The sequence below is a fragment of the Phacochoerus africanus genome, chromosome 5 (assembly GCF_016906955.1).
Source record: "Phacochoerus africanus isolate WHEZ1 chromosome 5, ROS_Pafr_v1, whole genome shotgun sequence".
NCBI lineage: Eukaryota > Metazoa > Chordata > Mammalia > Artiodactyla > Suidae > Phacochoerus > Phacochoerus africanus.
The window spans coordinates 73,584,041-73,607,078 of record NC_062548.1 but is presented as its reverse complement, the minus strand read 5'-3'; the positions used below and the strand labels follow the sequence as shown (position 1 = coordinate 73,607,078).

The window sequence follows — 23,038 nt, the reverse complement described above, 5'->3', positions numbered from 1 at the left end:
AATATGAGAAAAAGAATGTATATATACAAACACACGTATGATTGGGTCACTTTGCTGTCTAACGGAAATCGACACATTGTAAATCAAATAATCATGGTACACCATGGCTCAGAAGCAAAGGATACTTACCAAGGAAATAAGGGGAACTTAGAATACTGACTTAACCAACAGTTGGGAAATAATTACACTGAAAGATGAGGGAACAGAAGCGTGTATGTGGACAGATGTAAAAGAGCTAAATCCTCCTCTTCCGCAGACGGAAGTCAACAGAAGTCATTAGAAACTGAGAAATCAAGAAGTGATAATATAAGCAGAGTATTTAAATATGGAGGCAAACATTAGAAGACAAGGCAAAAATAAGTTGCCTTTGAGGAGTGACAATCGGGTAGGAAGGGATGTTGCACAGAAGTATTGCTCAAGCTATTTAAATTTTAAACTATTCATACTTTTTTTTTTTTTTTTTACGGCTACACCTGAGGCATTAGGAAGTTCCCAAGCCAGGGGTCAAATTGGAGCTGCATCTGCCACCTACATCACAGCTTACAGCAATGCTGGATCCCTAACACAGTGAGTAAGGCCAGGGATCGAACCCGCATCCTCAGAGAGACAATGCTGGGTCCTTAACCCACCAAGCCACAAGAACTCCTGTATGTGCTTTTTTAAATAAAAATAAAAAATTTTAGAGCTTACATAGACCACTAAAGACCTCTAAAAAGCAGTCGCTGGTCACTTTAGCCAGAGGACTCTCAGTGGTGTGATGTGAGCAGAAGCCAAAACCAGAAAGTGTTGAAGAAGTGAGACACAAGAGAGCAAAAGGAGACTGGTTTTCAACAAACTGTGTTGTAACTGAAATGAGAAGGGGACAGAGAGGAAGAGAGGATCGAAGGTTTTCGAAGGTAGCCGTGCTTATATGATGACGCTTCTTCTGGCAATGTCCTCCTCAGAAACTGCTTGCCAAGGAATTCCTTACAACTACAGACCAGCGGGATTCCCACGCCTGCCCCTGGTTGTTCTTTTTTTTTGTGCGTCTTTTTTTTTTTTTTTTTGTCTTTTTAGGGCTGCATCTGTGGCTTATGGAGGTTCCCAGGCTAGGGGTCTAATCAGAGCTATAGCTGCCGGCCTACACCACAGCCACAGCCATGCCAGATCCGAGCCACGTCTGCGACCTACACCACAGCTCACAGCAACAGTGGGTCCTTAACCCACTGAGCGAGGCCAAGGATCAAAGCCACAACCTCATGGTTCCTAGTTGGATTCGTTTCTGCTGCGCCATGACGGGAACTCCAGGTTGTTCTTTTTTTTGCCTCACCAGTTGTCTTGCTCCAATTTCTTTCCAAATGAGAGTTTATGATGTATGCGAGGGGACAATTACACCAGAGCAGCCTTTTAGCAAGAACTCTTGTATCTCTGTGAAATTTGCTGGGCAGTAAAAACTTTCTAAGATGTCGCTTAGATGAAGGGTAGTGACCTGATTGGGCTCATCAGACAGACCAGGGAGCAGCTGAGTCAGAGACTTCCTCAGCGTCAGGTTCCAACCGACGTTCATACGTAAACGAGAACAGAGAGGACAATGATAACACGCAGTATCAGACTTTCCATGGTACAAGGCCTCAAAATAAGAGGCCTTAAAAAGGGAAGTCAGTTTGCCCAAGGGTTCATCAAATATCTACTAAGGCTTATGATGTTATGACAGCCACATTCTTGAGCAAATACAGGTTTCTGGGTTCCTCCACAACTAAAAATAATCTAACAATCCCACCCCCGCCTCCCAAGTAATCCATCTGTGTGTTCCAGAGGTGAGCCAGCCGAAGAGACAACTCAGAAAACGTCCAGGTCAAGGCACCACTCCACTGCAGACGGAAGTGGAGAAAGATCACAGCAGGTTATGTTTGACAGAGAAGCAGTAACACAAGGAACCACGTGAATCTTCCTGGAGAGCCAAGGCTTTAAAGGCTGCATCCTATTCTGTTCATCGAGCAACTTTTTTTTGTCTTTTTGCCTCTTCTAGGGCCGCACCTGCGGCATATGGAGGTTCCCAGACGAGACGTCTAATCAGAGCTGTAGCCACTGGCCTACGCCAGAGCCACAGCAACACAGGATCCGAGTCGCGTCTTCGACCCACACCACAGCTCACGGCAACGCGGGATCCTTAACCCACTGAGCAAGGCCAGGGATCAAACCTGCAACCTTATGGTTCCTAGTCGGATTCATTAGCTACTGAGCCACGACGGGAACTCCTCATCGAGCAACTTTATAAAAGTTTTAAGTTTTCTGAATAGTTCCACCCAGTTGATGACAATCACCCTGTCAGGTAGATTACCAGGCATTTAGTATTTAGGTTTATCAATCAGTCTTTCTCACTCAACTGACAATCAGTCCCTAAAGTTTATCCAGTCCTGTATTAGATGGCATATCTGAAATTCAGTGAAAGAAAGTTGGTCAAATCCAACAACAGACTGCCAAAGAAAGAAATGTCTAATCACAAAAATACTAAAACTAATTACAACAGTAATTAGGTTCTAAAGAGATTATCTCCTAGGTAGATGATTTTAACAGAAATCTTGAATTATGAGGGGAAAGGGTGGGAAAGGGAAGATATCCTTAATGACAAAAACACTAAAAATTTCAGCGCACATGCACACACGCACACACAAATATCACAAAAATCTAGTCAGAAGGAAATACATAGAAAAGGAAGACAGAATTTTAAAAAATAATTTACAAGGGGAATTCTTTATTACTTTTACTTATCTTCCTTTAAAAAAAAATTAAGACTCAATGACAGATTATTGCCTTTACTGTTGTAAATACTGCAAATTTATCAGCAAAGGTTAAGTACCAATATAATTTTTCCCTAGGCTTGAACACATAAAGGAGCAGTAAAATAGATTATAAACGTCATTTGACCTGATCCTATAAAAAGTCACTCCAGCTGTCTTCAGTCTTGCTCTGTCTCCAGCGTAGATTTGTCTCACTCGGTTCATCCACAGTACTTTGGATAGGATGGTCTGTGGTAACTGCTAGAATACCACCTTTTGTTCTGGGTTGCGTGACTGGTATTTGGCTTTACGTTCCAAGAGTACCTCCTCTGGAAATGGTCCTCGCCGGGGGGACCAGGAGGAGGAGTACGGCTTCTCTGGTAAGTGTTCCGATGCTGCGAAAATTTTCTTAAACAAAACAAAAATAATGAACTCTTATTAGTTTTAATAAAACACATAATAAGCTTTACAATTGATAGATACTCTGGTTCTACTGTTACCTTTGTCATTTTAGCAGATAAAACTGCTTGGATCTTTGGATCTCTTAGTACCTTAGAAAGTGAAGTTTTATAATACCTTCCATTTCCATGGTTTTTTGTTTGGTTTGGTTTGTTTTTCTTTCTACGGTCACACCTGTGGCACACAGAAGTTCCCAGGCTAGGGGCTGAACTGGAGCTGCATGTGAGGCTTACAGCCACAGCACTACTGGATCTGAGCAATATCTGAGACCTACGTCGAAGCTTGCGGCAATGTTGCATCCTTACTTAACCCACTGAGTGAGGCCAGGGATATTTCAATTTCCAACCATAATGCCTTGGCACACTGCAGGCTGCCAAGAACCTTTCCACCTTTCCCTGTAGAGAAAAATGCCCATTCTATTCTAATCAGATACTTTCTCTTCAAGTCTGGCAGGGCTGATATGAAACAGAATAAGCTATTTATTTTTGCAGATGGGAACCTGCTTTCATTTTACAAGTAAATATATACATAAATTAATTATAAAGTGTAGAAATTCTAAACATGGGGTGCACAAATTTGGAAAATTAAAAAACAAGTATTTCAAAAGCAAGATCAGTACATCTAACACAATCACACAAAAGAAAATTTGGAAACCTGAGTAAATTACCCCCCCAAAAAACCCTCTCAATTCTACTTAATCTAATTAAATTGGTTAATATTTCCTTTTGGACATTTTCCCCCAGCATCTTTTTTTTGACTGTTGAATCATAACTTCTTATTTTCACTTATCAGTAAGTGAGCTATCACTTTCAATGGCTTTATAAAATTTCACAATGTGGATATAATAACTTACTGAGCTAGTCTTCATTGTTAAAAATGCAAGCTGCTACCAATTTTTTCATGAATATAAATAATGCTGGGATTAAAATCTCAGAACATATACTACTGTACCCTGAGAACCTAGTCCAGAATCAGACGCATAGTAGAGAGTCTGAGAAATGTGCTGGATAATTAAGTGCATGTAAATTTTTCCATAGTTTGATGTATTCCCTTAGTCTCAAGAAGGAACTACCAGGTATGAGCATTTTTATGGCTACTACAGTTGTGTTTCAAAAGGGCTATACTAATCTTCAGTGCCCCTGGCAACACAAGCGACATCCCTTTGAAGTGGTTACAGCTGCTAAAAACACAAACATCTTTCTGAAAATTTTCAATGTGCTAAAGTACTTATTAACTCATATAATATTCAAAAACAATCCCAAGGTACAAGAAAATAGAAATTTATTTATTTTGCATTTTAGGGCCGCACCCAGAACATATGGAAGCTCCCAGGCTAGGGGTTGAATTGGAGCTGTAGTTGCTGGTCTATACCACAGCCACAGCAGATCCGAGCCACATCTGTGACCTACACCACAGCTCACAGTAACGCCAGATCCTTAACTCACTGAGCAAGGCCAGGGATCGAACCCAGGTCCTCACTGGGTTCGTTACCACTGAGCCATGATGGCAACTCTAAGACAGACCTTACCTGAGATCACACAGAGGGTGAATAGCAGTACCAGGATGAAAATCTAGCTCCAGCGTGACAATCACTACACTGGACTGTCTTAGCAAAACCTGTTGCTCAATTATCAAGTGAAGAATAGTACTTTGCTGTTTTAACTATACTGAGGTCTTTCCTGTTTCTCAAGTAAAAATATGACTGTGATTTATGTGTTCAACTCATTTACAAATTTCTCTACCGGAATTTTACCATTTTCCCTATAATTTGTGTTTACTCTTTAAATATTAACCTTTCTTATTCTGAAAACTATACCACTACTAATGTAGCCAAAATCCTTTTTGGTACTTACATCAAATTAATGGCTTAAACTAAGTTTAAGACTCAATGAAAATGTCTTTTCCCAAGTGTCTCTGAATAATCACACATTCCTCATCCCATACTTGCTATTTCAGCCCTGAATGCGAAATATGGAACAAACGATACTTCCTGGTTGACTCTGATCAGCAAGAAAACACCAATTCCTCACCGTTATCAGAATATATTTTCACTAATTTATAATATTAATGTCTATCTCAATTCTAGAACAAGGGAGAGCAGAGGTACATTACTGGCTGCTGCAAATCTTGGGTCGGGGTATGGGGATGCTCAGAAGGTATTAGATAACCTTGAGTCTGATGCAGGTTATACCTTGGTCCTTGGTTAAACTTAACAGTGGTGTGAACTGGTTCTATAATATGCACCGAGTCTTCAAGACTTGATGTGGCAACACTGGAATCCCAATTCCTCAAAAAGGTTTCCACAACATCACTGGTTTCCAAATTTAGGAGCCAATTTAGTGACTATATTTTGGCCCATGAAAATAACAATCCCATCCTCTCCCATTCCTATTTATTTAGGTTTCCTTGAGTAGTAAACAAGCTACAAGAAGAATGGACATGTGCAACTTAAATGATATAAAAATCATCTTCCCAACCACAAGTATCACATATGAAACACAACTTACTTTCTGATGGGACCACTCTGAAGGTCTTCAATGTAGTTTTGTCTTTCTATGCAATGTCCACGGCTCCTATTGAATACTGAGGAATGGATGAACTGTTAGAAACATCTGTACAAAAAGCAAATTTTCCCTAGAGAAAGCAGATTGAAGCTGAAATCCACTGGCTAATTAGTCAAGCTGTTATATCTCACTATTTCCAGATACACCCCTTTATAAACCTGGTGGAACGTTAACTTACGTCAGAGCAAATGAATTACAAACTTTGCTTTTTTTCCAAAATTTGAGCAATTCGTTTACATTTCTATCTTCAAATTTTAAAAATAGTGACAATCCTCATACTTACATTCAATTGCATCATCTGGCTTCATGCCTTCTACATCAATCAAATACCTAACAAAACAAAATAATTCAAGTCAGTTGTAAATAACAAAATTTTAAAGAACACAAGTTTTTGCAAAAAGGGTCCAATTTCACTCTACAAATACAGAAATAAAAATCCCAAGAAGATATTAGCACATCTAATCAATAAGTATTTAAGAATGATATACTGGAGTTTGAATTGTGGCACCGTGGAAATGAATCCGACTAGTATCCATGAGGATGGGGGTTCGATCCCTGGCCTTGCTCAGTGGGTCGGGGATCCAGCATTTCCGTGAGCTGTGGTGTAGGGTGCAGATATGGCTTGGATCCTGCATTGTTGTTGCTGTGGTGTAGGCCGGCAGCTGCAACTCCAATTCGTCCCCTAGCCTGGAAATCTCCCTATGCCTTGGGTACAGCTCTAAAAAGCAAAACAAAAACCAAAAACCAGATGCTCAATAAATATCTTCTGCGTGAACATAAACTGGTACAGTGGAGCAACACCCACAAAAAAGCATTACTATTGCTTCAGAAGTCCCATTCTGAGTGAAGCTGTCTGAGACAAAGCATAAATATTTAAAGATGTTCACATAGGAATGTTCACTACTTTAATGTTTTGTAATATCAGAAACTTCTGACTTTTTTTTTGGCCATACCCACAGCACGTGGAAGTTCCCGGGCAGGGAGCGAACCCATGCCACAAAGCAGCCTATGCCACAGCTGTGGCAATGCTGGGTTCTTAACCCACTGTGCCACAAGGGAACTTCCAAAAAAAACTTCTGTCTTTTATATTCATCAGTAAGTAAAGGAATGATGCAGCCTTTAAAAAAGAACAAGGTCTCCAAATATTTTCATAGAAAGATGTCCGCTATACCTTAAATTATAAACTAGGATGTCTAAATATTATAGCATTAAATCACAAGCACAGTCGGCCCTCTGCATCCATGGGTTCTAGATCCTGTGGATGTAGGGGGCTGACTATATACTACACCATAAGGGACTTGAGCTTCTGAGGATTTTGGCACCCATGGGGGTCCTAGAACCAATCCCCTGCAGATACCAAGCAACAACTGCATATGGTTATGCCTGCATTTGGAAAGTCCGGAATAATACGTGCTAAATTATTACTGGTGATAATCTCTGAGGGGGGGCAAGATGACTCTCTACTTCATGCACTTCTGTTCTGATTGCATTTTTTGTATTCAGCTTACATCAGCCTACATACTATTGTAAACAACTTAAACATGGTCTGCCTCTTGGGATTGGCAACTCACCTGCAAATGAGGTAGCCAGTCCTGTTTAAGCCATGGGTACAGTGGACACCAATCAGTCTGTCTATAAAACAGAACAGAGAATTAAATAGGTGAAGTAGATACGCTAAAAACAAGTTACACAATTTTTTGAAGAGCAGCACTTACTAGTTACTAAAACACTACCACTATCCTAAAAAGGAAAAACTGAAGAGTGTGTTTTTGTGGGAACATACCCTAAAGAATTAACTAATATAAAGTCAAAATTCATTGTCTTTGGGAAGTTTTGCACAGCCTCCAACCAGACACAATGGTGTGGACTGGAGCAGGCCTGGTCTGGCACTAACAGTTAAAACTGCACTGAGACAAACACCTGTCTTAATACAGAATGCCCATCGGGAACTGATCTGACTACAGAAAAAGGGAGTGGGAAAAAAAAAATGGAATGCCTTCACTTTAAACGATTAATGTTAAAAAAGACAAATGGTTTCTGAAGGGCTCTTGGGTTGCCAGGGCATTTCTGAACCTTCCCTCATTGCTGCTCCTCAAACGCCATGGGTCTAATGTGCCTGAGGGGCTCTTGGGGTAAACAGCACTGCTCCTATCTCATGATGAAAAAATTAAGGCGTGGCGATGTCAAGCCAAGCTGCATAGCAGGCAAACAGACCAAAGACTAGGGAGTTCCCGCCATGGCGCATCAGAAACAAATCTGACTGGTATCCATGAGGATGGGGGTTCAATCCCTGGCCTCGTTCAGTGGGTCAGGGATCCTATGTTGCTGTGACTGTGGTGTTAGCTGTAGCCCTAAGCCTGGGAACTTCATATGCCACAGTTCGGCCCTAAAAAGCAAAAAAAAAAAAAAAAAAAAAAAAACCCAAAAAACAAAGACTAGAATCGAGTCTCAAATTTTCCAACTATGCCACACTATTTCTTAGTCCATCATCTACAAAAATTACATGAGAAAGTAAACAAAAAACAGCATGTAGAGTTCCCTTGTGGTGCATTGGGTTAAGGATCTGGAGTACTCCCTGCAGCAGCCTGGGTTGCTGCTGTGGTGCGGGTTCAATCCCTAGCCCAGGAACTTCTATAAGTGGCAGGCGCAGCTAAAAAAAACCCCAACAACAAGTAGCCAATCTCTGCAAAAAGCATGTCTGTGACGAGGGGGTGTCTGGCAGGAAGGCACTCTGCATCTCCTGCCAGGACCTCTGCCACCCTACTTCTAATCTCTACTTCAACTGATCCTCCACAGGGAAGATATTATCTTTCTAGAATACAAACTTGGCCGAGGTGCTCCGTTGCTTAAAAATCCTCGTTTAGGAATTCCCTGGTGGCACAGTGGGTTAGGGTTCTGGCGTTGTCACTGCTGTGGCGCGGGTTCGATCCCTGGTCCCAGAACTTCTGCATGCAGCCGGAGTGGCCCCCCAAAAAAACAAAAATAAACCTCATTTAGCACAGAATAAAGCCTGAATTTTTAGCACAGCATTTAGAACTCTGTCTCTCCAACTGAATTGCAAGTTCAAACTACAACTTACAGGGAGCCAAGTGACCCACCTCCCTCCTCTCCCCTGCCAGCCTCTGTGACCCTATTTTCTACCGCTCCGTCATCGCTCACCCTCCCCTCACTCTCCCACACGGGCCTTCTTACTATTCCTCAATCATGTCAAGCATAATTGTGCCTCAGGGACTTTGCACCTACTATTTCCTCTGCTTTAGAACACTCCTTTAGGGAGTTCTTGTTGTGGCTCAGCAGGTTAAGGACCAGACTCTGTCTCCGTGAGGATGTGGGTTCGTTCTCTGGCCTCACTCAGTGGGATAAGGATTCAGAATTGCCACAAGCTGCAGCACAGGTCACAGATTCGGCTCCGATTCGATCCCTAACCCAGGAACTTCCATATGCTACCAGTGTGGCCCTAAAAAGGAAAAAAAAAAGTCTGGAATAATCTATGTGGGAAAAGAATCTGAAAGAGAATGGACATGTGGGAGTTCCCGTTGTGGTGCAGTGGAAACATATCCAACTAATAACCATGAGGATGCGGATTTGATTCCTAGCCTTGCTCAGTGGGCTAAGGATCCAGGATTGCAATGAGCTGTGGTGTACGCCATAGTTATAACTCCATTTCGACCCCTAGCCAGGGAACTTCCATATGCCATGCATGGGGCCCTGAAAAAAAGCAAAAAAAAAAAAAAAAAAAGGATAGATGTATACATATGACTGAGTCGCTTTGTTGTACAGCAGTAACTATCACAACCCTGAAAATCTACTTCAATAAAACTAAAAACAATATTTCAAATATCATGTCATATACCTTAAATCTATACAATTTTCACTTGCCAAGTATACCCCAGTAACACTGGAAAAAAATTAAAAATACACATCCCCCTCTCAAAAGAACACTCTCAGGTAACCAATGGCTTGGTTCCTCATTTCCTTTAAGGATCTGCTCAAATGACATCTTAACAGAGAGGCCTTCCCTGATCCCCTACCACATTCCCCCATCTCTTTATCTGGTTTTGTTATTCTCCAAAGCACCTACCACCACCTGACACTCCATATATTTACTCTCTCCGACTAGAATGTAAAGTACATAAGGGCAAGAATTTTATTTTGCTCCTACTTCCTAGAATAGTGCCTTCAACTTGGAAGGTGGTATATAAATATTTGCTGAAAATGAACATGTGAATTCTCTGCCCTTTCCCACTACCCTCTGGTCATACAAGTTCAAGCCCCATGCCTTCTATCACCTGTTCCCAATACCTTTCCTCATTCTGGCAAAATATTCTTCCTCCCAAGCCCAGCTCAAATGCTGTCCTCACTCAGGCCTTTCCTCAATCTCTCCCCTTTTCCTGATGCACTTGATTCTTTCATTATAATTAACCCACTGTCTCATAGTTACTACTTGTTTATCTTCCTAGGTAACTCCAAGTTTCTAACGAACAAAGCCTATTGGTCACCTCTATATCCCTGTGCCCCAACCACAGACCTAAAAAGCTTTCAATGTTTATCAACCAGTTTATCTTTTGAGTCGCTACCAGTCCTAGGGAGTGGATAGTGTAGTCTCCTCCTCTTCATCAGTGAGCCTGGCATTGGTGGGAAGGCCTTACAGCAGAGGAAGCCAAAAATGGATCACAGGGAGGGTCCCAAGATTGCCAAGGTGGAGAGCACAGTGAAGTTAGCCTGACGCAGGCAGAAGACCAACAGAGGGCTCAGCTTATGCAGTGGACTACACGGTGTAACATGTGAACCATCAAGATCCACAAACGTGTTCTCACACACTGATGAGGATCTCACGCACTCATGAGGACTCACAAACATGTTCTCATGCACACATGAGGATCCGTACTCTAACATCTTAAAGAGGTAACATTTCTGTGACTGGTTTATATAAATCAGATAATATACCTCCTTTGTAGACACCCTGGTTATCATGGGCAAGGCCAAGCCTCTTAAGTTTTAAAGTACAGAAGAGATCTTTGAGTAGGGCTTAAGATATTTAAGTTAGTACCTGCATTAAGCAGTCAGGTTATAGTTTGAAAAATTATCTTGAGAGTTCCCTGGTGGCCCAGTGGTTAAGGATCCGGTGTTGTCCCTGCTGTGACTCAGGTTAGATCCCTGGCCCGGGAACTCCGGCATGCTGTGGGTGCAGCCAAACAAAAAAAAATAGAAAATTTATTTTAAAATTCCAGTCTCTCCCTCTCTCACCTCCTACCCCCATCCTCCCACCTCCATCTCTATGCCATCTCCCCTACTCCTTATATTCTATGAATACATGATATCGCTTTATATACACATGGAATAATTACAATCTTTCAGATTTATTTAATAAAAGGTACACTCCACAGGCTAAATTCAGAAAGAAGGCAAAATGAATACTTGCCTTCTTTCTGAATTTATAATTCATTTCTGTTCCAAAGACAAAAGATCCCTTAGTCCAAATCCATGTTCCTTCTGGACTTCCCATCATGGCTCAGTGATAACAAACCTGACTAGCATCCATGAGGATGAGGACACAAGTTTGATCCCTGGCCTTGTTCAGTGGGTTAAGGATCCAGTATTGCTGTGAGTGTAGTGCAGATTTCAGATGAGGCTTGGATCCAGTGGTGTAGGCCGGCAGCTACAACTCCGACTGACCCCTAGCCTGGGAACTTCCATATGCCATGGGTGTGGCCCTAAAAAGACAAAAGTAAATAATAAATACATGTTCCTTCTGAGAGTTAGATGCTGGAAAATGGCAAATGGATCCTTCAAACTCAGAAGCTACTAAGACTTTCAATAAAGGAAGGTTATTAATCTTAAAGTGAGGACAGAAAATGTCAACCTTTTTAAGTTCTTCCTGTCTGAAGACGAGACTAAGAGGTGGTCGTGTCCTTCCTCATTTGCCCTCAAAGGGAAAAAGCAGCAGAAATATTTTAAACTGGTATGACAAGGATGCCACTCCTCTGGTCCACTCTGCTTGCTCTGCTTCCAGGGATCTGTCTCACTACAAACCTCTGCCTTTTGTTTTCTCATTTATGTTCGCTAAGAACCTAAGAGTCTCACTCTTTACTTCTCAACTGTTAACCAATAAATAGGATAAAAGAATATTTTATTTAATTATATATTCCCCACTCAACTTAAAAAAAAAGAGACAAGTAAGCTAATTCAGTTCTTAGTTCTCACAAAAATCATTTTCCAAACTAAATTGTCTGTGACCATAAAAAGGAAAAACATCTTACTCTATTAGCCCCATGTGACATTTCCACCTTAACATTATCAAACACAGCAGGACTAATGTCAGAATTATTAAAAATATTAAAAATCCCCACCCCACTCAAAATGCATACCAAAGTTCAGGTAAAGAGGAAAAAAGCAACTCACCGTTATCTTTATTTTCTTTCAAAAACCCATCAACAGCACATTTGAATTTAAAAATAGTCTTGTCATCAGGTACATGATGCCCAACCGTATAAATTTTTAAGTAACGAATAGTTTCTGGTAAGTCCTATAAGGCAAAACCATAAAAATGTGGATTACATCATTTGTAGGGAAAGAATAAAAAATTAAGAGGACGAAGAAGAATATAACCCAAGAGATTATATTAAAACTTAGTATGTCAATCATTCCAATAAGAGTAATGTTTTTCGAAACTGCTTTCACCAGGAAGTTTAACTTTCATTAAAACTACAGCACAAACAGTCACTAGGTACACAAAAGGAAAAGCAAAGTCCATGTGAACAAAAGAACTAGAACTCAAAATGACGTAAACAGGTATACCTAATATCTTATATTTCATAATGGAAGCATCTGTGATTTAAGTAGAACAGTAGAACAGCATCCGAAGAATTTGGATTTGAATTGGGAGACAGAACAAATTTCAGCCACTGTTGAGAACTGGTGTTCTTGGGGTGGCAAAAAGTAGATTGTCAATTACAAACAGAAAAGGATAAGTGAAAATTCTGTAGTTCTGAATTTAAACAGAAAGTAGCAGTATGAACCTATGATGTCTTTTACATTAAAAACAAATTTGTGGAGTTCCTGTGTGGTGCAGCGGGCTAAGGATCTGATGTCAAACTGCAGAGGCTCAGGTTGCTGTCATGGTGAGGGTTTGCCCTCTGGCCCAGGCTCAGGTTGTGTCATGGTGAGGGTTTGCCCTCTTCCACATGCTGTGGGTGCAGCAAAATAAACAAGCAAACAAACAAACAAATATAAAAACAAATATACGAACATGTTTCCTAGCTCTGACCACTGACAAAGCCTAGAAACAACGGATGTCATGCCAAAAGGACCCAGGAGCCAAACCGAGAAGCTCCAACTGGCCAATGATGGGGTCTCAGTTAGAATAATAACTGTAATGGAGGCCATAGTGATACGAAAATAAACAAATAAATAAATAAATAAATAGGTCACCACTGGAGGATGTCTGTGAATCAACCTTTTTTTTTTTTTTTGTCTTTTTGCTATTTCTTGGGCCGCTCCTGCGGCATATGGAGGTTCCTAGGCTAGGGGTCGAATTGGAGCTGTAGCCCCCGGCCTACGCCAGAGCCACAGCAACTCGGGATCCGAGCCGCGTCCGCAACCTACACCACAGCTCACAGATCCTTAACCCACTGAGCAAGGCCAGGGATTGAACCCAAAACCTCATGGTTCCTAGTTGGATTTGTCAACCACTGAGCCACGACGGGAACTCCAATAATTGTCATCTTTTTACATTGCATCTTCTCATTCATTTATTCAGATTTTTTTTTTTTTTTTTTTGCTTTTTAGGGCCACACCCTCCTCATATGGAGGTTCCCAGGCTAGGGGTCAAATCGGAGCTGCAGCCACCGGCCTACGCCAGAGCCACAGCAACATGAGATCCGAGCCGCGTCTGCAACCTACACCACAGCTCACGGCAACGCCGGATCGTTATCCCACTGAGCAAGGGCAGGGATCGAACCCGCAATCTCATGGTTCCTAGTCAGATTCGTTAACCACTGCGCAACGACAGGAACTCTGAATCAACTGTTTTGAAAACTGTTAAATAAAAGGAGAAACCATGCCTCTATAACTGAGCAACCAAATAACTGATGAGGGAAATCGCCTGATAGAAATAAATCAAACAATGCAAAAATAATAGAATTCACTATTTTCTGAAGCCCTAGTTGAATTAATGGATGTAGATACCAATCTTCAGTGATTGATAATATCATAGAAAGAGACAATCATTCATCTCCATGGAAGAACACACTATCACCTAAAAAATATCTTGCCAAACAAGTTCCTGTCGTGGCTCAGAGGTAACAAACCTGACGAGTACCCATGAGGATGTGGGTTTGATCCCTGCGGGTTGAGGATTCAGCATTGCTGTGAGCTGTGGAGTAGGCTGCACACATGGCTCAGATCTGGTGTTGCTGTGGCTGTGGTGAACAGCCACAGCTCCAATTCAACCCCTAGCCTGGGACCTTCCATGTGCCAAGGATGCAGCCCTAAAAAGACCAAAAAAAAAAAAAAAAAGAAAGAAACAATAACAACAAAAAAACTATCTTGCCAAGCAAAACAAAAAACATTTGAGCTTTATCAAGCTTCTAGGTCCAGCTACCAATTTACAGAAAATACAAGGACTGAAGAATATGTTAACAATGCATGGAATGTAGTCATCAAAATCCAGATGGGACAAACTACCTGGTCTCTTTAAAAAACAAAATTTAAGGAGAAAAAAAAATAAGAGACACATAGAGGGAGAACCTATAGATTAAGTAAGACTTCAGAGACCTAAAAATCAAATGCAAAATGTGGAACTTATTTGGATCTAATTCAAAATTCTTAAAAACAATTATTTATGACATTTATGAGACAACTGCAAATTTGAGCACTGACTGGATACTTAATATTAAAGAATGACATTAAGGAATAAAAGTCCTATATTTAAAGGATATGCACCAAAAATGCAGAGGTGTAATTATATATCTGGGATCTGCTTCAAAATAATACAGAATAGGGTAAAATAGGTAGGGGTTCAGATAAAACATGACAGCCATCACCTGATAAATATTAAAGCTAGATGAGCTCATGGGTATACAAGAAACACTCATGGTATTTTGCCTACCTCTGTATATGTTTAAATTTTGTGATAACTGTTTAAAAACAAGACAACATTGTAGAAAACAGCTTGGTGGTTTTGCAAAGGTTAAATTCAGAACTACCACATGACTCTACACCTACCTATGCTGCATGTCTAAATGAACTAAAAGCAGGGATCTGAACAAATACTTGCACACCAGTGTTTACGGTAGCATGATTCACAACAGCCAAAAGGTGGAAACAACCCAAGTGTCAGTTGACAAATGAATAACAAAATATACACACAATGCAACCTATTGAGCCATAAAAAGGAATGGCATTTTGTTACATGCTCTAACATGGATGAACCTTGAAAACATTCTGTTTATAGTGAAATAAGTCCGACGTAAAAGGACAAATACTGTATGATTCCACTTATACGAGGTACTGAGAATAGGCAAATTCATAGAGACAAAAAGTAGAACAGAGGTTAACAAGGGCTGGTGGGAGGGAAATGGAGTTGTTATTGTTTAATGGTTACAGGAGTGTTTGTTGAGAATCATGAAATAGTTTTGGTTATAGACAGTGGTGATGGTTACACGACATTGTGACTGTATTTAATGCCACTGAATTGTATGCTTATAAATAGCAAAAATGATAATTATTATTTATGCATGTTTTACCACAATAAAAAAGAAACAACCAAGTTCAAATTATAATTCCTTTTTTCTGAGTCTCAGTTTCATCATCTGTAAAATTAGTCATGGTGATTATCTGCCCTCTGAGCGTAGTGCAGAGTTAGCACTCAGTAGGAGATCCCGCTTCCTTAGCAAAGCATTGTTTTGAGGATTAACTAAGTTAACAGATATGAAAGAAGATTTTAAACGGCAAACTGCTATACAAATACTAACAAATATTAGTTGTTATTATTTCCCAAGAAGAAGGAACAGGGCGGAAGGAGAATTCTTCCCCACTGGTATGTCTCACATGAGCCAACAGAATATATGGGTTTCTAAACTATATCAAAAGATATTAGGAAAAGAAAGCATTAAAACTTAAGAGAACTGTCTTTTGCTAGGATGCTTAAACATGCTCAGGCAACTGCTTAGAATAAGTGCTAAAGATGTAATGGATATACCTTTCCTTCCTTTTAGGCTACAACTATTCTTACTAAAAGTTTACCTAATTTTCAAAATACAGAACATGGAAGCTTACAGAATTTCTTAAGCACATCCAGAGACTAATGCTAAACATTATAATTCAATTCACGTCTCTGATCTAAATTTGAGACAGCAAGTAGAAATGTGCAATTAAGGAAACCACTTGCCTCCCTTTTTGAACTCTTACCCATGAGAGAAGGCAGAAGAGGATAACTACTGAGTTGCTATGAATTACTGCAGTACCAGAAAGAAGGTTGTTTTCAATGAAGGATTCCATTTACCTCTGGTTTATAATAGCGGCGAGTATATGTTAAATCAATAATCAGTCCAAGTTTTTCATTCTGTTCCTGGATTTTGTTAAAAAGATCCAAGGGGGAAAAACGTTCTTCTGGAGTAAGTTTCTTTTCAAAACTCTGTCAGAGAGAATGAAATAACAAAGACATGTGCTTAAAAATCCTTTAACATATTATCCATTTATTCAGGACCTGAGATGCTAACATATAACAAGATTCAAGTAAAGTTTCTACTCCTCTGGAATTTACAAACTATATTAATAATCCTTTCTTCCAGACAGATTAGAGGGAAGAAAATAAGCTCATTTCTATATATTTATTTGTTTATTTCATGTTGGTCTCATAATCAGACTGTAAACTCCCCGAAGGCAGGGACCACACTAATTTTGCCTACCGCTGTATTGCCAGCTCCAAGCAGAATACCTGTAAACAGGCGCTTATAAATACTTCGTGAAGGAGTTCCCGTAGTGGTGCAGTGGTTAATGAATCCGAATAGGAACCATGAGATTTCGGGTTCGATCCCTGGCCTTGCTCAGTGGGTTAACGATCCGGCGTTGCCGTGAGCTGTGGTGTAGCTCGCAGATACGGCTCCGATCCTGCATTGCTGTGGCTCTGGCATAGGCCGGTGGCTACAGCTCTAATTAGACCCCTAGCCTGGGAACCTCCATATGCCTTGGGAAACGGCCCTAGGAAAGGCAAAAAGACAAAAAAAAAAACCCAAAAAACAAAAAACAAACTTTGTGAATATCTACATGTATGAAGGACGGCTTTCATTACTAAGTATTCTTTTATGTATTTGGATTATTTATGTACCTTGTTCCATTGATCTATTTGTTTATTCGAGTGCCAGAAACACACTTTAAAAAAATTAATAGACCAGTTTTTAGAGCAGTTTTAGATTCTCAGCAAAACTAAGCAGAAAGCACAAAGAATTCTTATACCCTCTCCTCCATCCCACACAGCTTCCCCACCAGCAATATTCCAGGCAAGTGTGCTTCATTTGTTAGAATTCATGGACCAACACTAACACATTATTATAAATCCAAGTCCATAGTTTTCATTATAAGTCACCCTTTATCTTGAACATTCTGTGGGTTTTGACCAATGTATAATGACATTTATGTGCCCTTATGGTACCATACCAAGTAGGATCACTGCCCTAAAAATCCTGTGCTTCCTCAACACTTTTTTTTTTTTTTTTTGGTCTGTTTGCCATTTCTAGGGCCGCTCCAGCGGCATAAGGAGGTTCCCAGGCTAGGGGTTGAATCGGAGCTGTAGATGCCAACCTACACCCAGAGCCACAGCAACTCGGGATCCGAGCCGTGTCTGCAACCTGCACCACAGCTCATGGCAATGCCGGATCCTTAACCCACTGAGCAAGGCTAGGGATCCAACCTGAAACCTCAAGGCCCCTAGCTGGATTCTTTAACCACTGAGCCATGACGGGAACTTCTCCCTCAACACTTTTTTTTTGAAGTAGAGTTGATTTACAATATTGTGTTAGTTCCAGGTGTACAGCAAAGTGATTCACTTATATACACATACCTTTCAGATGATTTTCCACTATAAGTCACCATAAAATTTTTTTTTTTTTGGTCTTTTTAGGGCCGCACCCACAGCATACGGAAGGTCACAGGCTAGGAGTCAAATTGGAGCTGTAGCTGCTGGCCTACATCACAGCCACAGAAACGCCAGATCTAAGCCTCGTCTGCAACCTACACCACAGCCACAGCAATGCAGGATCCTTAACCCACTGAGCAAGGCCAGGGGTTGAACACATGTCCTCATCCTCATGGATGTTAGTCGAGTTCATTACCACTGAGCCACAATGGGAACTCCATTTTTTTTTTTTTTTAGATATTGAATACAATTCTTGTGCTATATAGCAAATCCTCAATTTTCTATTTGCAACACTTTATAATATGGCTTAGTGTCTGGTAGAGCTGGATGACCCCCTTCCACTATGATTCCACCTTCTCAGAATTTTACTGGCTATTTATTTTTCTGAGAATCAGCCTAACTCAGAAAATCCCTATTTGAGATGATGTTATATTTATAATCGACTTAGGAAGATTTGAATAATTTATAATGTTGAATCATCTGCATAATACTAGAAAAGTTTTAAAGAGTAAATTAATTACAAGGCATACAACTCTCCAGTTTCTTGCAGACTGAGAGCTAATGGAGCAATTATCATCTCCAGCTGTCTGAAGAATAACTAAGAGAACTAATCTAAGTCACAAACTTAATTTCCGTTTAGATAACTTAAATAACTGACAGCTAATTTACGTCACAAACCTTTTTGGAAGCCTTCCTTGATTAACCTTGTCGGGTACCATTTTTGCCTCCTTGCCATGGCACTAATTTGACACTTAATATACTCTATTATGTCAGAGTATGTGTGCTTGAGAGGTGACTGTCGAGTACTGAGGCTGCTTTCCTTGGATGACTTCCATAAAACACGCAGGAAACCAATGTCACATTTCAATGCCACACTGAGGTAACTCACTTCCCCAACTCTATTGCATGAATATGGTGTGCTTTGAAATCACCTTTACAGTACCTTAAATAACCCCAACACTGAAGAAAATAACTTGAGTACAGAGAACTAGGAGAGAATTTTTATAATGATATCATACAGGAGAGATTTGTGGTTGTGTAAAGGAAAGGAAGATGAAGTCTTCCTGTTCTCTCTCCTGCTGATATACTTTCAGGCAAAGGGCTATGCAGGGACTCTTGTAGAATTTCAGGAATCCACCTTCAGAGGCTATGCAGTAGAGATTTGAAGAGTTAGAGTAACGGCGTAGAGGCAGCAGAACATAGGAGAGAATTCACAGTAACAGCAAATGTGAGTTGGGAATCCATTCATTCAACAAAGATTTGTTAAGTATTTATTACATATCAAAATCTATGCTTGGTGTTAGTGGATGTGAATAAGAACCATATGTTTGGAGTTCCCACTGTGGTACGGCAGGTTAAGGATCCAGCTTTGTCTCTGCAGTGACTTGAGTTCAATCCTCAACTCAGCATGGTGGGTTATGGATCCAGCACTGCCACAGCTATAGCTCAGATTTGATCCCTGGCTCAGGAACATCCATATGCCACAGGTGTGGCCAACAAAGAAAAAAGACGTACAGTTTATCTTTATAAAATTACTAGTTTTTTACAACCAGAGATGCAGGAAGAACATGGTATGTGGAAAAAGAACTCTGACCTCTGAGTCACAAGTTAAATAAATTCCCAATATATTCACAGTGGGCTTTTCCTAATACTAATTTTTTTTTTTTTTTTTTGCCACATCCATGGCATGTAGAAGTTACTGGGCTAGGGATCAAACTTGCAGCATAGCAGTGGCAACGATGGATCCTTACCCACTGAGCCACCAGGGAACTCCAACTGATATTAACTCCTGTTATGCCAGGTAGTTCAACAAGACATGGAATCTCTTATCATTTTTCTATATCTGTCAAATGCTTTCCCCATCAAGCCCTTTCTCAGTCAAACAAAACCAGAGTCTTCAGAGTTTCCATGCTGAAATCCTGACCTTGCTGATCCAGGCCATTTTTTTGGTTGTGATGATGGGAGAAAAGGGATCTTTCTTGCATTTAATGGTGGGGGTAATGGATGCCAGACAACTTGCTAAATTCAGACCAGTCCTACAAATGCATCTCCCATCCTAAATGACTTTTTTTTTTGGCTGCCCCAGAGCATATGGAGTTCCCAGGCCAGAGATCAGATATCTGAGCCACAGTTGTGACCTATACCACAGCTACCGCAATAATGGATCCTTAACCCACTGTGCTGGGCTGGGGATCAAACCTGTACCTCAGCACTCCAAGAACACCACTGATCCCATTGCACCACAGCAGGAACTCCCTGAATGACTTTTGAATGTCCTATTCAACATTCACATAGGTGAAAAAACTACTGATAATTATCTAAGCCTTAGAACCTAACTGTATTTCACAAATAAACACAAAGACTTTGGTTCTTGGCAGCTTTAACATACACTACATCTTCCAGAATGTTAATCATTTTATCAACTGAGTGAAGAATGCCTTGTTTTATTTGGAAATGTCCTAAGAGCTGTTCACTGTCATAGCAACTCCTGCTCCTAACACAATATAACCCACCTAGATCAGTTTGAATTTGCAGCTTTTGCATTCATGGTGCAAGTAATCAACTATTTCTTAATTTGTAGTATAGTCATGCTCAAACATTCACGTACTGAAACACACATTATTACAAGTTACTTTATTCTTTAGTGAGAGTGCATTACATTGATTTTTTTTCTTTAAAATTAAGTATGGGGGGGCACAGTCTTGATGCATTAGCCTGCTGTGGCCTCCTTTGCCTGGAAAAGCAATAAAGCTATCTTTTTCTCTTTCACCCCCCAAAAAATAAATAAGTAAACAAAATTAAGCAGGAAAGTAAACTGTATTTGCCTATGAATTTGATTTCAGGACAGCAAGGGTTATCACAACATATCCACTATAAACAGGGAAAATGGAGTATGACAGAGTTGAGAACCAGGGTTCAATACAGTGATTTTAGACTTCTGAAAGAATACTGTATTAACCTTTGCTTACCTTTTTCAAAGGAACTTTGAAAGCAATGAAACGTGTCCCAGGCATCCGCTGTCCAACTGGGAGATAGTCTTTCCACCTATTAACACATTTTTCATTAGGCAAATTTTATGTTAGCCTGTCTCTCTGAATAGGATGAAGGCTCCTTGTAAATGGAAATCACAGCCCTCTACAGGAGGTCCCCTCCTTCTGTTGGCATTTTGCTGCTCCAATTATTCAACCCCACCTAGTAAGAACCTATACTTGCCTTCTTCCTGTTTCCCCAGCTCAAAAACAGATAAAAGGCAATTAAACAGTGCAAAGATCTCAACAAATAAGGTATATCTAACACCAGAGATGGTCGGAACTTCTGTCTACCTGATAAAACCTAGGCCGGTCTTCAATACTAAGTTATCATTACTACTCAAATGTTGACTGAGATAGTTAAAATTCAATTCTTTGACTTCACGGTTTCTTTTCAGTCCTCATACAACTGATGCCATCAAACTCAATCAGTACGGAACTTCAAATTCATATTTTAAAAGAAAACCTTATGTGAGTCCTCTGGTAGCTCAGCGGGTTAAGGCTCCTGCATTTTCACCACTGCATTTTCACCACTGTGGGTTGCTGCTGTAGTGCAGGTTCGATCCCTGGCTGGGGAACTTCCACATGCTGCAAGTGTGGCAAAAAAAAGAAAAAGAGAGAGAGACGTGACATAAATGTTGCAACTCTCATTTTAAAAAATTAAAATATAAAAGAAAACCTGGTGATAAAAGGACTGTGAACTTCACTTAGAGCTAGGAATCACAGTGAAAAGTAATATGTGAACTGACTTGTGTAGGATGAGTTTGAACTAAGGTTAATTCAGAGTATCTGAAGCATAGAAAGTGAAGGCAAAAGTAGCAAAGACGGGGGTCTAGAAGCAGAGAAGATTCTATACCATGCAGGGTCTTAAAGGTCAAGAGTTTGTTTTTTATTCTTAAAACAATGCTTTGGGGGAAAAAATGCTTTTGAGAGATGTTTATGAGCAATATTCCAACTTTGTGTCTTAAAAATATTTCTTGTGTGAAGAATGGATTGAAAGGAAACAAGAGTAGATATACAGACACTCGTAGGGACCTAATTGCAACAGGTAGCCAAGTTCAGTATTAGAACGCTAATGGAGAGGTGACAGTTTCAAAAGAAATTCAGGAGATAAACTGAAGCAAACTTAATGTGGTAAGAGAGGAAAAAAGGTAAATCTCAGGGAATAAACGAGTTTACTGCGCATGAGCAATGTCTCAAAATTAATCATTTGAACGTACAGAGGTAGATCTTCCAAATGTCACCGGTTAAGAAGCAACAGAAACCACACAAAGCAACTTTTTCGATGGAAAACTCGGCGGCGCTGCTGGTTTTTTTCACTCAAATTCAATTATTACATTTTCTGTAACACAACTTGAGGAACTGAAGGAGACTCCATTTCAGTAATTAAGAAGAAATCCCAACACTGCCGCTTCCATCTTAAAAAGCAGTCCCTCTGCATTTTACCCGAGAAGCAATTGCCAGAGCCTCGCTTTTAAAACAACGGGAAGAAATGAAAACATCAGACCGTCCCTTCCAGCTACTACGTACGGCGAAGCGAGAGGCTGAATGCCCCGTAGCACAAATCGGGCGGGGCAAGCGCTCGGAAGCCACAGTGACAAGCAGAGAGCGCAGACCTGAAGCCCAGGCCCAGGAGCCAAGGCATATTACCTTTCCGGGATGTGGTTTCCACCTTTCTTCTTGGCGGAGGAATGACCAGAATAGACCCAACTCTGGCTCCAGCGTCTGTGAGCATGATGACAGTGGCTCATGTAGCCCCCAAGAAGACGCCCACAGAAGGCCAAAAATGCTAAACTCGCCAGGCCGGCGCACCCAAAGACAGACTCGATCCGGAACCGGAAGCGCCTAGGCAGCAACCCTCGCCGCGCCCCGATCGCCTTGCTATTGCGCATGCGCTACTGCTCGTCGAGATGACGTCACCACGCCGGCCGACTAAGAAACTTGATTAGTAAACAAGACTCTGCTGGCTGCAGTGCCCTCTTTAGCGGGCGGCTGGTAGCACAGGTCTGTTAGTTTGTGTGTACCCTCAGAAGTACAATAGTGCAGGACCTGGAAAGCTGTCTCACAATCCCAGTTTCTTGTGTAGTGCTA

General features: G+C 40.7%; 1 protein-coding gene across 2 annotated transcripts; it reads right to left on the bottom strand.

The window, feature by feature from the left end:
* Nucleotides 1-2,714: 2,714 nt before the first annotated feature.
* On the bottom strand, nt 2,715-22,832 carry DUSP11 (dual specificity phosphatase 11). 2 transcript variants are annotated; one of them, XM_047781761.1, is made up of 9 exons: nt 22,598-22,832; nt 20,888-20,963; nt 16,287-16,418; nt 12,185-12,308; nt 7,354-7,414; nt 6,066-6,112; nt 5,726-5,801; nt 5,326-5,505; nt 2,715-3,167 (listed from the first exon to the last, which is right to left on the bottom strand). In XM_047781761.1, the coding sequence occupies exons 1-9, from the start codon at nt 22,696-22,698 to the stop codon at nt 2,981-2,983; spliced, it is 984 nt and encodes a 327-aa protein (XP_047637717.1). In that variant the 5' UTR covers nt 22,699-22,832; the 3' UTR covers nt 2,715-2,980. The 2 variants fall into 2 exon arrangements, with proteins under 2 accessions (XP_047637717.1, XP_047637716.1); XM_047781760.1 differs by lacking the exon at nt 5,326-5,505.
* Nucleotides 22,833-23,038: the final 206 nt, after the last annotated feature.